This window comes from Balaenoptera physalus (assembly GCF_965194825.1).
Source record: "Balaenoptera physalus genome assembly, chromosome: 12".
Lineage (NCBI taxonomy): Eukaryota > Metazoa > Chordata > Mammalia > Artiodactyla > Balaenopteridae > Balaenoptera > Balaenoptera physalus.
Window position 1 is genome coordinate 5,114,335 of NC_138897.1, and position 15,028 is coordinate 5,129,362.

The 15,028-nt window shown below is 46.1% G+C and overlaps 1 protein-coding gene and 1 long non-coding RNA gene across 8 annotated transcripts in view; one reads left to right on the top strand and one right to left on the bottom strand.

The window, feature by feature from the left end:
• The window catches only part of FBXO15 (F-box protein 15), a 310,107-nt gene that overhangs the window by 186,183 nt on the left and 108,896 nt on the right, over positions 1-15,028 (top strand). For 6 of the 7 annotated variants that reach the window (XM_082415911.1, XM_082415913.1, XM_082415907.1 and 3 more), the window contains one exon: positions 13,971-14,033. In XM_082415911.1, the coding sequence (XP_082272037.1) occupies positions 13,971-14,033 (63 nt within the window). Of the gene's footprint in view, positions 1-10,069; positions 14,034-15,028 lie in introns of those variants that run through there. The other variant, XM_082415904.1, reaches the window with a different exon arrangement.
• The window catches only part of LOC309639131, a 253,725-nt gene that overhangs the window by 29,873 nt on the left and 208,824 nt on the right, over positions 1-15,028 (bottom strand). The gene's annotated exons all lie outside the window — the stretch shown is intronic.

Below are 15,028 nucleotides of genomic sequence, written 5' to 3' on the forward strand. Positions count from 1 at the left end.
GCCACAGCCTAACCCAGTGCATAAGGGAGATTCCAGATCCCCTGGTGTTAGCACAGCCAACCTAATCACTGCAAACTGGCCACTTCCAGGACCAGTCTGGGATGGAAGCTGGAATTAGAGCGGATTACCGGCTCATGCCTGAGAGCCCATTGGCAATAATTCCATCTGGCCTGGAACCGTTAATTTTCAAATGAACTTCCATTTCAGGACACTTGAAATTCTGTTTCCCCTGTAGATACTGGCCAAGTCAAGATGGAATCATTTGTGTTGGACCTCAGGAGATGATTAGGATTGCAGTAGACAGAGAATGGCATCTTAGATGGAGGAAACAATGGCGCAGACAACACAAGTACAGACCCACATGTGTGAGCGTTTACGCTGACTGTGCTGGCCTGGCTGGAGCAGGTGGTGTTGGGACAGAAGCCATGAGAGATGGGGCCTCTCTTCCTGACACCGTGCTCTCTACCTGTCCTCCTGATCTTGGTGTAGGCAGAACTTCCTGGGTGGACCTGGTACAGGCGGACGATCCTTCATTACATCCCCCATCGCAGCGCATACAAATGCTCATTGCATTGTCCACCCGCCTGTGCGTTTTCTGAGGGAAGGTACTGTGTCGTTCTTCTTTATGTCTCTATTGCCAAGCACCTGCCTGGCTTAGAACTCACCGAATGTTGGAATAAACAGATGTAAGATCAGGTCAAGATTCAGAAACCCCCTGGGGATTGTTCCGAGATTGTTCAGACAACTTTGATGCTTAAATAGAAGATACCATTTGTCTTTCTCTTCCCTTTTCTGGTTCCCCCTGAGGTCATGCAGGAATTGAGGTGAAGTATATGCATATTCTGCTTGTTTTTTTTCTTTTTTTTTCTTGCCGTGCCGTGCGGCTTGTGGGATCCTAGTTCCCTGACCAAGGATTGAACCTAGGCCCTTGGCAGTGAAAGCGTGGAGTCCCAGCCACCGGACCACCAGGGAATTCCCCTTTTTTCTTTTTTTTAATCTGGAAAATCAGAGAGGCCCGTGAATGAGGATGGTAAGGACCAAGGAGTGAAACTCTGCTGAGCTGTTGAATGTTCTGAACTCAGAATAGTCTAACGGACCAGGATTTGGTGGTGATGGAGGTGGGAAGAGCGGGTACTGGTGGGCAAGGCCAGGGAAGTTGAATATTGACAAAGCCAGAAAGGACCACTGAGGGCAGCATTTCAGCCATAGACTATGTTATGGCCTCCAACTCTTCACGTCCCTCCCTGTAGGAGGGTTACATTTCCCACCTGTAGCCATGTGACTGTCACTACCGTCCTGTAGGTAGACTGGACTTCCAGTCTCTTTGTCAGGTTTGGCCACGTGACTTCTTTGGCCAATGGCCTATGAGTGGATTAACATATGCTGGGTCAGGGCAGAACCTTTAAATGCAATAGCTCGTCACCTCTGCCAGAGGACAGGCATGGCCAACGCGCAGGCTGCTCCCTGGCCTGAGGGGACACACGCGACAGAGCCGCACCTTGGAGCAGAGCTGTGGTGGGCCCGCGGCATGCATGCAGCACCTCATGCATTAACCTCTGAGCAAGAAATAAACGGTTATGTCGTAAGCATCTAAGATTTGGGGATTCTTATCACGGCAAAGCTAGTACAATTTCAGATTTAAGTAATTTCAAAAGACCCACTTAAAAAACGAGCTGCAATCAAATTAAAACACAAACATCCATCATCTTAACAGAATGTTTTGTATTTTTCAATTAAAAAAAAATACTTTCCTGTTGCTGTTTCACTGAATCCTGGTTGTTACTTTGTTAGGATAGGCAATGTGCTCTCCGCTTTGTGGATCTGGGAGTAGGTGTGACTCACCAAGGTCTCTCAGACAGCAGATGGCCTGGCTTCCACTCCACCTGGGGGGGATGGTAAACTGTGCCCCGGTGATGCCTAGGATTCCACTGGTTTGGAGGTTCTATTCTGGTCAAGGCTACGGTCGGCTTCACTTGTAGATTCTTGAGTTGCAAGAAGGGAAACATAGTGCATACAGTAGTGACCACTAAGAATGAGTCTCCATCTTGTTTACAAAAGGAGGAAAAGGACATTCTTTTCCACATGCTGCATGGGGGAGACAGTTCTGGAGTGCTCAAACATGAGTTCAGGAATTGTATGAATCAGTGTTGGTGATTGTAAGTGGGGATGGTATTAGAAATATTTACCAACTGGAAGTATACAGATGCCAACCAAGAAGAAGGGATTCCATGACCTGGTGCATCTCTGGAGGGGGGTCTGTCTGTGTCAGACTTTCTGAACCGTAGTGAGGACTTCATCAGTGGGGATGGTGCTGGAGGGAGTGGATGTGTATTATGGCGATTCAGGGTATTTAATTAACCTACGTAGAACTAGATGAATGTTTTAACCATTGGTCAAACTGAACCAGTGTATAATAATTAAGTACCAACCATTATTGCAAGAATAAAAGTGAGTTATTGGAAGGCCGTCTGACAGCTCCCATAATTAAAGAAAAACCTGGAGAGTCAGCCCTGGAAAGGACTCAATGAGGTGACGTACAGACAAGCTCCTGCCACAGGCTGATCGGGGTCCCTCTGGTGTGGCCCCACTGAGCTCAGCTGCCTCACCAGTGGCCCTCTGTCTCAGTGCAGCTGGAGCCCATCACCTCCAGTTACCCTGGGACCAGAGTCTGAGCGGAGCCGTCTGGCCACCTGCCCACTTTTAAACCAGGAGGTGGCAGGGAGAGGAAACGTCTTTCCCTCTTCACTCCCCACCAGTCTAGCGAGGGGAGGTGTGTGGGTGCCTGGCGGCCGGCACAACAAAGGTTTTCTTCAGAAACTGGACTTCATGGTGCACCAAGCGCATCACAGTGGTTGGCTGTCTTGTCTGTGTCCTCTACTAGACAGTGCATTTTGAGGACAGGTTGTACTCTTCACCTTGACGTACACAAACCCTGTTGTGTATTTCCATCATGCCCTGTATTTTTCCTTCACAAATTGTACCTTCATATTCCATATTCATCTTCCATGACAGATATATTCTTGATGAATGAATGAATAGGATACATTGCCCTTTGCTATATCCCCTCCTTTGAGAATGTGCTTTCCTAGGGCTGCAATAACAAAGTACCACAAACCGGGTGGCTTAAGCAACAGAAATTTATTATCTCACAGTTGCGGAAGTGAGAAGTCCAAGATCAAGGTGTCTGCAGGGCTGGTTCCTTCTGAAAGATGTGAAGAAAATGTGTTCCATGACTGTCTCGCAGTTTCTGGTGGTTGCTGGCAATCTTGGCATTCCTTGGCTGTTAGAAGCATCACCCCGAACTCTGCCTTCATCATCACATGGCGTTCTCTGTGTGTGTGTCTGTGTCCAAATTTCCCCCTTTTATAAGGACATCAGTCATATTGGAATAGGGCCCCCCCATGGCCTCATTTTAACTTGATTCCCTCTGCAAAGACTCCATCTCTAAACAAGGTCAACCTCCGATATGTGTTGGGTTAAAATCCAACATATCTATTTATTGGAGGTCACAATTCAACCTATCACAGACATCATGTTTTCTTATTTTCATTTTGTTTTCTACAATTTTGTGAGTTTTGGCGATTGATACTAGATATGGACATTGGTAGTCCAACAAGATTGATACGATAGGGAAAGAGAAGAAGAATGATAAAAGGATCGGTAACACTACCTTCACCACCACTCATAGGATAAGCAAAGTGAACCCCAGCTTGGAATACGGGGTGAGGTCTTACCACGGAGCATGGCCACTTCCTGCTGACATGGATGCTTCTTTGGCCTCGGGCTTTAGGCAGTTCAAGTCAGCCTGTGATATTGATCCCCTTCCAAATGACCTCCTGGGCTGTACCCCCCTCAGGTCCCCATAGGCACATCTACAAGATCCATCCCTTCTTTTTCTTGTTAGAAATGGTTCTGAAAGGAATGCAGATCTCTGTACTATTTTCATTTAGAAAGTAGAAAATAAAATCTTTTGCTGCACCTGCTAAGTTTTGCTCTCTCATTAGAGTGGAACAGATCGCTGTTCATGCATCAAGTGTTCTTCCCTCGTAAATGTCAGATATAAGTTCAACGGTATCAGATCAATGCCAATTTCATATTTAGGCCTGGGGATTATTCACTGGCAAGGCAGGACCAGGCAAGCCATTCTGTCTGTTGCTAGAATTGCTAGTGAATGTCCCCCGTGGGAGGCCAGAGGGCCAAATGTTTCCCTAGACGGCATCTTTAGGAACTGGACCGATGTCTCTGTCAACAGGAGAAAATACTAAGGTTGCACCCATGGAGAGGAATTCTTTCTCCATAGATTTCTACTAGCCATAGATCATAGATTTTTGTCTGATATCATGACACAGGAAGAGAAGGAAGTCAAAATAACTGAGGCAGCAAACCACCCAGGGATAGTGAGTCGTGTGTGTCCCACCCAATGCGCGGGTTGGTGGCGCCGTCTGTGAGCGTGCTCTGAGGCAGAGGCTCTGGGTGCAGCACAAAATGAACTTGGGGTTGAAGGAAGAGAATATGCAATTGCTATGAGACACACTTTTACCAACTCACGTTTCCACCTGACGTTTCTGCAAAGCTCTGCTGTATAAATGACTTTGGATTTTCTGACAGAGCTTGGAGATAACAGGCAACTATACCCCAAATGAAATGAATGGACTTTTTTTTAGGCATGTGGATAGAAAATTGCTTTTTCTCTAAAACTGGCATCGGCAAGCTCTGCTCCTGGTCGTGGGTTAGTTCCCAGGCAGCAGCGGGAGTTCAGAGGGAGGCCGGATGGCAGGGTCCTGTGAGGACCTGGGGTGTGTCGGGAAAGGGCAGACACCTGGGTGATTCTTGGGTGATGGATGGGGGCCTGGAGCCTGGAATCTGGCTCCGCTCCACTGGGCAAAGGTCAATTCAAAAAGAGCCTCAATCAAGTTGAACTTTATGAAAATGCCTTTTTATGTGTCAGAACAACTGATTATCAGCAATTTTACATGCTTTGTCGGCACTGCCCCCAACACCCCATTTAGGACTTGTAGTCAATATACGTGTTCTAAAGTCCTTTTGTAAATGGGCAAGGAAAGAGAACCGATGGAGCCTGTACTCCGGGGACAGCCCTGGTTCCATGGTTGGGGGCAGTCCTTCCGTCTTTCTGAGCCTCAGTTTCCTCAGACAGGTTAGACAGTCTACAACTTTCCTGCCAAACTACACGTTCTAAGAAAGCAGTGCTGGTGGGACTTTTGTAATACAGTGCGTACCAGTGACTCACCATTATCAGCACAGGGGTTGTTATGGAGATTCACTCGTGAGCCTCCTGCAGACGTTTTGCTCTCCTGCATCATTTGGCATCTTCCCTGCTCCCAGCATGCGCTGACGCTGTGGTGAGCGACATTTGGAATGAGGCCTTTGTGTGTGAAATTAAATGTCAACCTGCTTGCATCGTTCCGCATGTCCCTGGGGCAACCTATGCTGCCATTTAATTTCTCATTAATATTATACTCTTCGGGAACTTCCGGAGCCCAATATGCTTTTTTCAAAAGTTGTACTTTTTTTCACATTTAAAGAAATCTGGGACGTTCACACTGGAGAACTTATCACACAGCCTCAGTTCTGTCCGCTCTGGAAGTGCGTGAGAGATGCTGGGTGAACCGTGACATGTTTCCATGTCTGACCTTGGTCTAGTCCACTGACCTGAGACAGCTGAGTTCGTGATAGTGCTCAAGACCCACTGTTAAAGTCGGTGTCATTTGCGAGAAGCTTTTCCAAGAGCTGGGGTGCCTGTCTCCTAATCAGGATGCAGGGGGGAATGTCCATCTTCTAGAACTTTTGGTCCCTGGCTGACAGTCTATTCAGCATGGTGGATGCCTGTGATCTGGGAGAGTGAACAGTCTTCCAAAACCTAAATTCAGGGGGAAGATCTAAGGAGAATTAATGGTGAGAAAAATGTGGAAGGGGTCATATTAATCAGTTTGCAGTCACTCAAACTTCAGAAAGATTTTCCTTTGAAAACAACTGATTTGCACAGCCTCTCAGCCCGTAATGAATCTCCATTAGTTATCAGCAGAAATTTCACGTCAGAAATCCTGTGCTTTAAAGACAAGCTTTGAATTTTCACCACCATTTAGTTGGCTTTAGTTTATGGAGACAGACTCATTTTCTCTTTCTGTCACCCCGCCTCTTTGAAGAAATAGTTGCCAAGAGATGTTTCCTGCGTGACCCGCCTCAGGGTGACTTTATTAAGACCACATTCCCCGAGGTTCCTCCCTAACTATATGTCAAAAACACTTCTTTTCCAACCAAAGGGTTATCAAGGTCACGTGCCTGTAGCTGGTGCACCCGTAACCAGTTACCCCAGAGTAGCCTGAGCTGGGAGCAGGCCTCTTGCAGGAGCCGGGGAGTGGGGGGCAGCTAGGGACCACCTGACCTTGAGCCACTGGAAGGGCGGGGGGGTCATGGAGTGAAACAGACCCCAAGACATGGTAGCTAGCATTCAGGGTTATGCCTGTGGGTCCAGTCTCAGAACTGGGTCTGGGGAAGGGGTTTTAGCTACACAGACCTTTTGTTATCATTTAATCCCTATTTGTAAAATTAAATTTACACAAAGGGCCCCTTAAAAGTCTATTTAGTGAAATTTGGCTTTTCCCTAAATGACAGAAGCATCTTAGCAAGATTATGACTCTACGGCCCACAGAGATGGCCCAGTTAGATTTTGACTAGATTGAAAAATAACAACAACAAAAAACCAAACAGGACCGAGCCTTTTGTGCCATATTTATTCTTTGCAAAGAAGGAAAAATGCCTCCAAATCAAAGGCATGTTCAAAGTCCTGACCTGGTTAACACAGTTAAATCTATCAGTTTGGAGCACGTGTGAAAAATGTAGATTGTACGCGGCTGGGATGGATTGTGGCGAAGGCCTTCCCAAGCAGAGCTCCATAAACTCCAAGGGGTCTGCAGGGGCCTGCGGATGCTGGTGCTGGGCTCTGGGAATGAAGAACAGACTCTGATTTCACAGCTGGATCTTTGCTTCCCTCCCCCCTTGGTATTATACATTGTGAATATGTTAACAAAATCCTTTATATTGGAGCGATTCAAATACGTAGGGCATCTCAAGTGGCTGTCAAGTTGGGTCTGGTTATCAGAGGAAAAATGCATACAGATGTTTACTCACTTGACTTGCTCTGTTTAATTCTTTGTTGCATTTACCTGTTTGATCTTAAGTGAACTGCAACACCGTTCGTGTCAGCTAGCTGGAGATTTGGGGACAGATCGTAAAGATATTGAAAACTATTTACTACTGAGGATAAACTCTGCAGCGTGTTATGGATCTTTACATTGTCTTCTTGATAGTCGAGAAGAGTGAGGCCCAGAATCGCTGAGTGTTTTTCCTGAGGTTACTCAGTAGCTAGTAGCAAAACCAGGGCAAGAACCTTCTAACCCTCCACTGACCACCTTTTAATTCCTGTACTGACTTCCTTCTGAAGCTAGAATCGCTGATGCTGTCTATATCCGAATTAGAGAGCCCTGCAGAACTATCTCTTTATTGTGTTTCCTCGTTGCTCAAATTTTTAGATTCAAGATGTTCTTTGAAAAGAGAACTTTCCTGAAGTAAGCAAGAATTCCAGTAATGCCCCAGGCAGACTTTTTTTTTGGCTTCAGCTTACTACTGACTCATGTCCCTTGATAACTGAGTTCTTGTTTACCAAGAACTTTAATTATTTTCATCATTGGTTCTTCAACTGTTCTTTGGCCCGATTTGTCCTGTTTTCTTAGGTGCTTGGCTGCAAAACAGGCATCCTGAGAGCCAGGAGGCCAGCTCCATTATTCACTCTCTTCTAAGCCAGAGCTGAGGGTGGCCCAAAGATGTTGTATCTTAGGACAATTTTCTTGGATCTTTCCTTATGTAGAATTTGTAGCAATGAACCATTCAAAATAGTTTCCTTCCTTTGTGACTTTCTAAGAGCTGGTCTTAGCAACAAGGAGAGCGACTCAGTAGCATTTGGAAAGGAATGGCTCTGGAAGATGATGGCAGTTGCTCATCAGGGGTCTTCTGCATCTCATGTTAAAGGGAACAGAGGAGGGTGAGCAGAGAGGAAACTGCTGGGTGATGGAAACATACAATGTTTTTATACAGACAAGTGGTTCTCTGGGTTTCTCTCATCAGCAACAGAGAGCCTCTCCATAGATGCCTATGTAAGTGATATTCAGACTAGGTAATAATTAGTGACAGGGGCACTGGGCATTCAGAGCGGACCCTTCCAGAACATAGCGCTATTGGAGAGGGCTCCTGAAGGTTGTCTGCACCCTCCCTCCCCCAGGAATTGTCTCTTTAATTTTTGAATCATGGGAAGGTCCAGGAGGTTCTAGAAGAGGGACTGGAGTAGCCTGTGGCAGTGGCCATTTAACAACCAGAAAGGAAAAATTAATATTTAACGATCTGATCGGTCATGCTCAGTTGGGTGCACTGGCTTTTGAGAACCAATTGTTAAATTTTCAGGAATTTTGTGAACTGGTTTTTAAACAACAATTATTACGCATTAAATAATGTAAGCTTACAGTTTAAAACTGTATTAAAAATAAACAAAAGTAGTAAATACCCCAAACTCTTCGCTTCCTAATTATTTTACATTTTTCTATTACCTGTGCTCGCGAGGTCATTCACGCCTGTTGCACGAGGATGGTGGAAACTGCACAGGGTATTACAATTTCACATCTCTTCCGGACTCCTTTAGCGCATGCTTACACCCCAAAATTGACATGAAGTTGGCAAGGTTCCCCCCACTCTGTTAATGGTCCAGCTGGTTGATGCTGGCTGGAGGTCTGCCCTGCTCCTTCTCTGGATTTCTTTTTGTGCTGGGCCTTCTCTGCTCGGCAGGATTTATCAGGTAACCTGGCTGCCAGTGTTACTAAAATAGAGGCCATGAATTGGGATCTTGTGTGGACCATGGGTCACCTAATCAGTAAATATACTAGAACATCTTTTTCTCCGTTCTCACCCCTCTTGATACAACTGGTCAGTCTGTCTCTCTAAAGCTCTCTCCTTCCTCAACTCCTTGGCTATCAGATTTTACTGATTCTTCTAACTCTCTGACAACTGTTTCACTAACCATAATTTCTGTTCTCAAAACTAGGTGTTAGTCAGGTTTCTTCTGCTCTGCTCCCTTTTGCTCTGTGCGGACAATTCTCCTCCAGACTCACACAGAAGTCCGTGGTGTAGCAAACAACACAGCGTCACCAGTATTGAATCTATTATATCTCTCCTGTCCAAAAATAGAGACTTTGATTTCTCTACATTTATTAATGGAAGCCTACATTTCCCTAGTCACTCAGTTTTAGAAGCCTTGCATCCTCTTTAACTCCTTGTGACATAGTTTCTGTGCTTCTGTCTGATTTCCCCTCCAGATTATAAGCTTTCAGGTAAGGTCTTTATTAATTGTACCCATTACGCCTTCTACACAACACCTGGCTTAAAAAATACTGAATGTGTTTTGTTAAATTTAAGGGGTAGGATTCATTTTGAAAGTGACCATATTGTACTGATGTGTCTTATAATGGAGGGGGGGGCAAACTCGCATTTCCCCCTTATTTCCAGTGGACAAGGTTTTATTAGAAGAGGGGCTTTTCAGCTGGAGCCTAAGCTGAGATTCAGATGAGAACAGAAGTCACTTGGTGGTGATGTGAAAGGAGACATTTCATTTATTTTGCTTTTGGAGACGGAAAAGGGATTTGCATGGGTGCCTGTGAGTGGGCAAGATGGAGAAATGGCTTCTCTGGCCGTTCGTTGTGAAGTCTGGTTCCCCACAAACAGAGAGCCTGTCAGCGGAAGGTGAGGGGAGATTCCCTGCCTTCTGAGTGCATCAGCCTGGCAGGGCTTCAGCCGGTTCCCGTGATCCCTGCTTACATCAAAGTCTGTGGGAGGGCAGGGATGAGGCGTGAGTCACCGCTGCACATTTCTTAGAGTTCTCCACGGCCCAGCTCTGTCCCCAGGGCTCAGCACTTCCGTTGAGGCGCAGAGAATCCACGTTACGGATTTAGAATAAATGGAATTTTCCTTTTATCCTACCCCTTTTTCTTTCTAACCTATATTTTAGGTGTCCATATTTATCTGAATTCAATTTTAACATGAAATCCTTTGAAGATGAGGTTATTTTGATTTGACGAACTTGTGGGATTTTCAAAGAAAGAAGTGTACATATGGTGGCTGTTTGAACGAGTGAACACGGAGACACAGTGAAGGTCAGAGGGAGAGCAGAAGGAAACTGTGAATCTCCATCAACAGATGCAGGAAAAAACGTGCTTTCTGAAAAGATGAAAGCAACCCCATCGTCAAGGTGTTTCAGTTAGCATTGTGACAGAAAGGAAGCTCAGCATCTGTGCAGACTGCCACGTGGTAGGATTGGGGTAAATAAACACATCTTCAGAAACCTTTCGTGTATGTGTTTAATGTGAGCATGCTAGGCATCTTATCACATGGTGGAAAATGTACAATTTCAATAATACCCACCATTTACCAATTAGGCATTTACTTCTTGCCAAGCACTCTTCTATTATACTATCTATAATTCATAGAATAGGTAATATTTCACGTGCTTTTACTCTGTCCTTCCAAGAACCTCATGATTTGTGTTGTCATCCTGATTCACAGGTTCACGGAGAACCTTGGCTCTGAGGTCTTTCCGTGGAGAGCTGGGGTCTGAGCCCCTGTCCCGCTGATGAGGTCGCCCATCAGCTGACTCCCAGCTGGAGTGGTGGGGGGTCTTCCGCAAATGCTTGCCTTGACACGCTAAGTAACTCCTAAGACAAGTATGTGGTAGCTTTGCTGGGGAAGCCCAAGCACATATCATGTTCCATCGGTGTTCTTAGAAACTTACAATCCGACCTTTTTCAAACATTTTTCATGCATTTCACCAGATCAATTGGAAGTTGTGATTCCTATTCAAAACATCCTTGAGAAGTGGCAATGACCATTTTAAAAGAGGTATTTGGGGTCTGGGCTTTTGTTTGGAGAATAAGACATGCATTAAGCACCAATGTATATATTCAACAAGCTTATGTTGAAAGCTGGGTTTATGAAGCTTCCTCTTGGATCTTAAAACAATACGTAATTCTCACCTCTTGACTTTTAAAACAATATGTAATTCTCACCCGCTATCTTTGATGTAGCACAGCGCATTTGTCAGTCTCTGATGTGCTCGAGGAGACTGTCTGACTTCCCTTTTTGTCCCTTCTCTTCCCTCTGGCTCTGCCCTGGAGAGGAAAGAGCTGTACAGGCGCGTAATGGTGAAGGGCCCCCTGCAGACCCTGAGGGGAGCCCTGAACAGACTGGATGGAGGCCCAGCTCCACCCTGTGACTGGTTAGTGCTGGGATTCACAAAACCCAGACCACTGCCCTCGGTTTCACTTTATCCAGCATCCCTAGATGCACCATCACCCTCAGTTTCGCTTTATCCAGCATCCCTAGATGCACCGTCGCCCTCAGTTTCGCTTTATCCAGCATCCCTAGATGCACCGTCACCCTCAGTTTCGCTTTATCCAGCATCCCTAGATGGATCAGTGTAAGGCTTGGGTCTTTAACCACTCCAGCCGTTTCTCAGAACAGCAGAATAACCACTGACCAGTTCACGTCTCCCATTCCCATCCCAGCTTCTGAGGCAGTGAGGTGGTGCCATCTCGCCCACTAAGGGCTTTGCGGGGGGCTGCAGCTGACCCCCATTGGGGCACCGCTGACCTCGCCTCTTCCCCCATCTCCTCCATCCCTGGGGCCCAGCATCCCTGGCCACGACTGAACCCTGAAGGCTCCGTCAACACTCTGTCCTGGAGGGACGTGGCAGAGCCTTGTTTAAGGGCATAAGGACAAATACAAATTAGAGATAAGAGGCTTAATTCTCTCTGTTGAAAATAAGGGAAGAGACTTCTCTGTCTCCTTTTCTTTTTAGATCAGTCACCTTAGAAAACGTGGAACTGTAAGTACTTTCTCCTCTGTCTGCAATGTGTGTAAATCCTTTCGCGGATGAGCTAGGTCTCAGCCAGCTTTAGGCTGCAGGACTGTCTTCCTCCAGGGCTCGGAGCCGCCTCTTGGAAATGCGGTTGTCTTCACAGCACCTCTGTCTCCCAGCCTCTGCGCCAGGATGGGGCCAACTTCAGCGGGGCCTTTGCTCCAAGTTGCAAAACCACTTCCTGTCCTAAGGATATAAGTGGCTTGTTTCTCCCCTGAATAAAGCCGCTTAGCTAACACAGATGGTCACCCCAATTACCAGGAGAACCTAGGATGACCTGTATGTGACCATGGTGCTGTCTAGTCTTCTCTTTGAGGACTAGTTATCGGTTACCTTGAGAACATGTTTGTAATGGCTTGTAGCTGCTTGGCTACATGAAAGGTGAGGTTTCTTTCTGTCTTTGCAGCCTCTTAGCCAATCGCCTGTGATGCATGTCACATTCTGGTTTAAGGCTTATTCAATAATAAGAGTGTCTTCTTTGTTTTCTACTTTTGTGGAGTGGGTTTCTGGGTTGGGAGGACATTTTGTTCTTACTCATATCTTCCCAGCAAGAGATGGGGTGTAGCTGGAGGAGTCCAGTCCTGTTGGCAGAGAGGAACTGCACTCCCACAGAGCCTTAGAAGGTCCTCGGCTCTTTCTCTGGACCCCTCCCTTCCCAGTTGGCATTGAGCGCCGGGTCACCACACCGTGCTCTGATTCTCCTTGTCCCATCACCCCGAGACCGCCACCCTCCAACCAGACTCCTGAGCCTTCTTTCTTGGACACTCTTTGAGAAAGGTGGTCTGTGCCTACTTCCCTCATTTACTGGGGAGGAATCCTCTCCCCGCCGTTTCTTCAATCAGCTTCCCCCATCTCCCAGGCTCCCAGGGCACATAAGTAAATGACTGATGGGTGGAATGTGCCCCTCCCAAATCTGTATGTTCAAGTCCTAACCCCCAGGCCCTCAGAATGCACCTGTATTTGGAGAGAGTGTCTTTTAAAGAGGTAATTAAGGTAAAATGAGGTCATTAGGGTGGGCCCTGTAGAGGAGGGAAAAGTCTTCCTTCTACCCTTCTAGGTTCTGTGCCTGGTCTGCAAATTAAATTGGCGTAAGATTGATAAACAGGAAAAAAAAGTCAATTTAATTATATATTTATGAACGCACAGCCTCCCCAAAATATGAGACTCAAGGGGGCGGGTGCCCAGATGATTAAGACATATGCCACCTGAGCTATGGAAAGAAAGAGGGGCCTGGAGCTTCTGGGGGATGGGAGAGGCAAATTATGGGATGGGGAGGAAATGAAAAGATTTGCCTTGTTATGGAGATAAAAGTCTCTCCAGTGAAAAACTGGGCTCTGGGAGTAGCTCTCACCCTGGTACAGACACCTTAACTAATGGAAATTTCCTTTACAAAAGGAGAAATTTGTACTTTATTTTAGGCAGGTAAGGGGGAGTTAAAGAGCTTTCTCTGTGTCTGCTGGTTCTCCATTGCCTTTAGTTCAAAATAATCTATACACCAAAGTGACATATTTTGGGCTGGCGTGTTCTGAGCCCCTTCAGCCCTAATCCGTTATGACTGGTGTCCTTATAAGAGGAGATTGGGACACAGACAGACACAAAGGGACGACCATGTGAAGACACGGGGAGAAGACGGCCGTGTGCAAGTCAAGGAGAGAAGCCTCAGGAAAAAACCAACCCTACTGACACCTTGATCTCGGATCTGTTCTCCAGATTTGTGATAAAATAAGTGTCTGTTGTTTAAGCCACCCAGACTGTGGTGCTTTGTTAGGGCAGCCCCAGCAAACTCATCCTATGACCCAGGAGCATTTCTGGGTAATGTTCTCTTGTAGCTTATTATTTTACTTATGGACAGGTATACTTAGTCATATGAAGCCTCAGACCCTCCAGTTTTCATAACACAAAAAATATCAGTGTGGTCATTTCCTACATGTGTTTGTCTAAACTAGCTTCTGATGCCCTCTCTCTCTCTCTTTTTTTTTTTTTCTGTTTCCTACAGGCACTTCCAGAAACTCCTCCTCCATCCTGTCCTATAAGTGGCCCCAAGATGCATCTCAGAATGGTGAGCATTAACGACTAAGGAAATCGGTGGGATTCTTAGAACCCTTTTGCTTGCAGTCTGTATCTTTTTGAAACGGGGAACAGTTTCTGTCGGAACTGATCCTGAGTTTGGCTGTGTTATGGGCGTCGTGATTCCTCTGTGTCAGAAACTAAGCTGTGGAAGGTATTTTCCATTTGGTTGTTACCTGGAATTACTTTGCCGTGTTGACTTGGGGTTGACGCCAGCCACCTGTTTAGAAGAGCTCCTTGGGGGGCCCGCGCCTGTCGATGGGGACCTTGCCTTGAGTGGGCAGGAGGGTGAGGGTCTTGCTGCACCAGGTAGAAACCACTGCTGGCTGACGTGTGGTTGTGAGTCACGACGAGCTCACTCCAGGCAGGAGTAAAGCATTTGATTAGACTGCCATTTATGGGAATTATTAGACTCCTGCCGTACAGGCTTGACTGCTTGGTGCTTAAAGCTTGCATCTCATCTGTGATCCCCGGTATCGGGAGTTTTGAGTGGAATGTAGCCTGTTGCTTCTAACACGTAGCCTGAGTTTATCAAACTCCCCCCATTTTCCTATGCTCCGAGACGGTGGCGAACACAATTGGTCATGGAATCGCAGAGATGATGATAACATCATTAGGTTAGAAACTAGGGCAATTATCCAGTCACATTCCTTTGGAGAGCTGGCACGAACCATGGTGGTCATGGAGTACATGATACTCAGATGGCATCTTATTAATTAGCGATTTCCCCTGCTTGCTTGGGATGATGATTTGTGAGTTCTAAACGCATGTGAACACAGATAATAAAGAACTGCCTCAGTATTCTGGTTACCATGCCAACTATCTTATATTCATTTTCTGATGACACTCTTGATTGATTCTTTAGGGAGCTGTGGCTACCACACAAGCTGAACAGTCTTTTTTTCCTTTTGCTATCTTGACAACAGCATTTCTCTTCTCTCCAAGGGAAATAGAAATGCGTCTTCATGGTGGCTATTGTTTCAACCT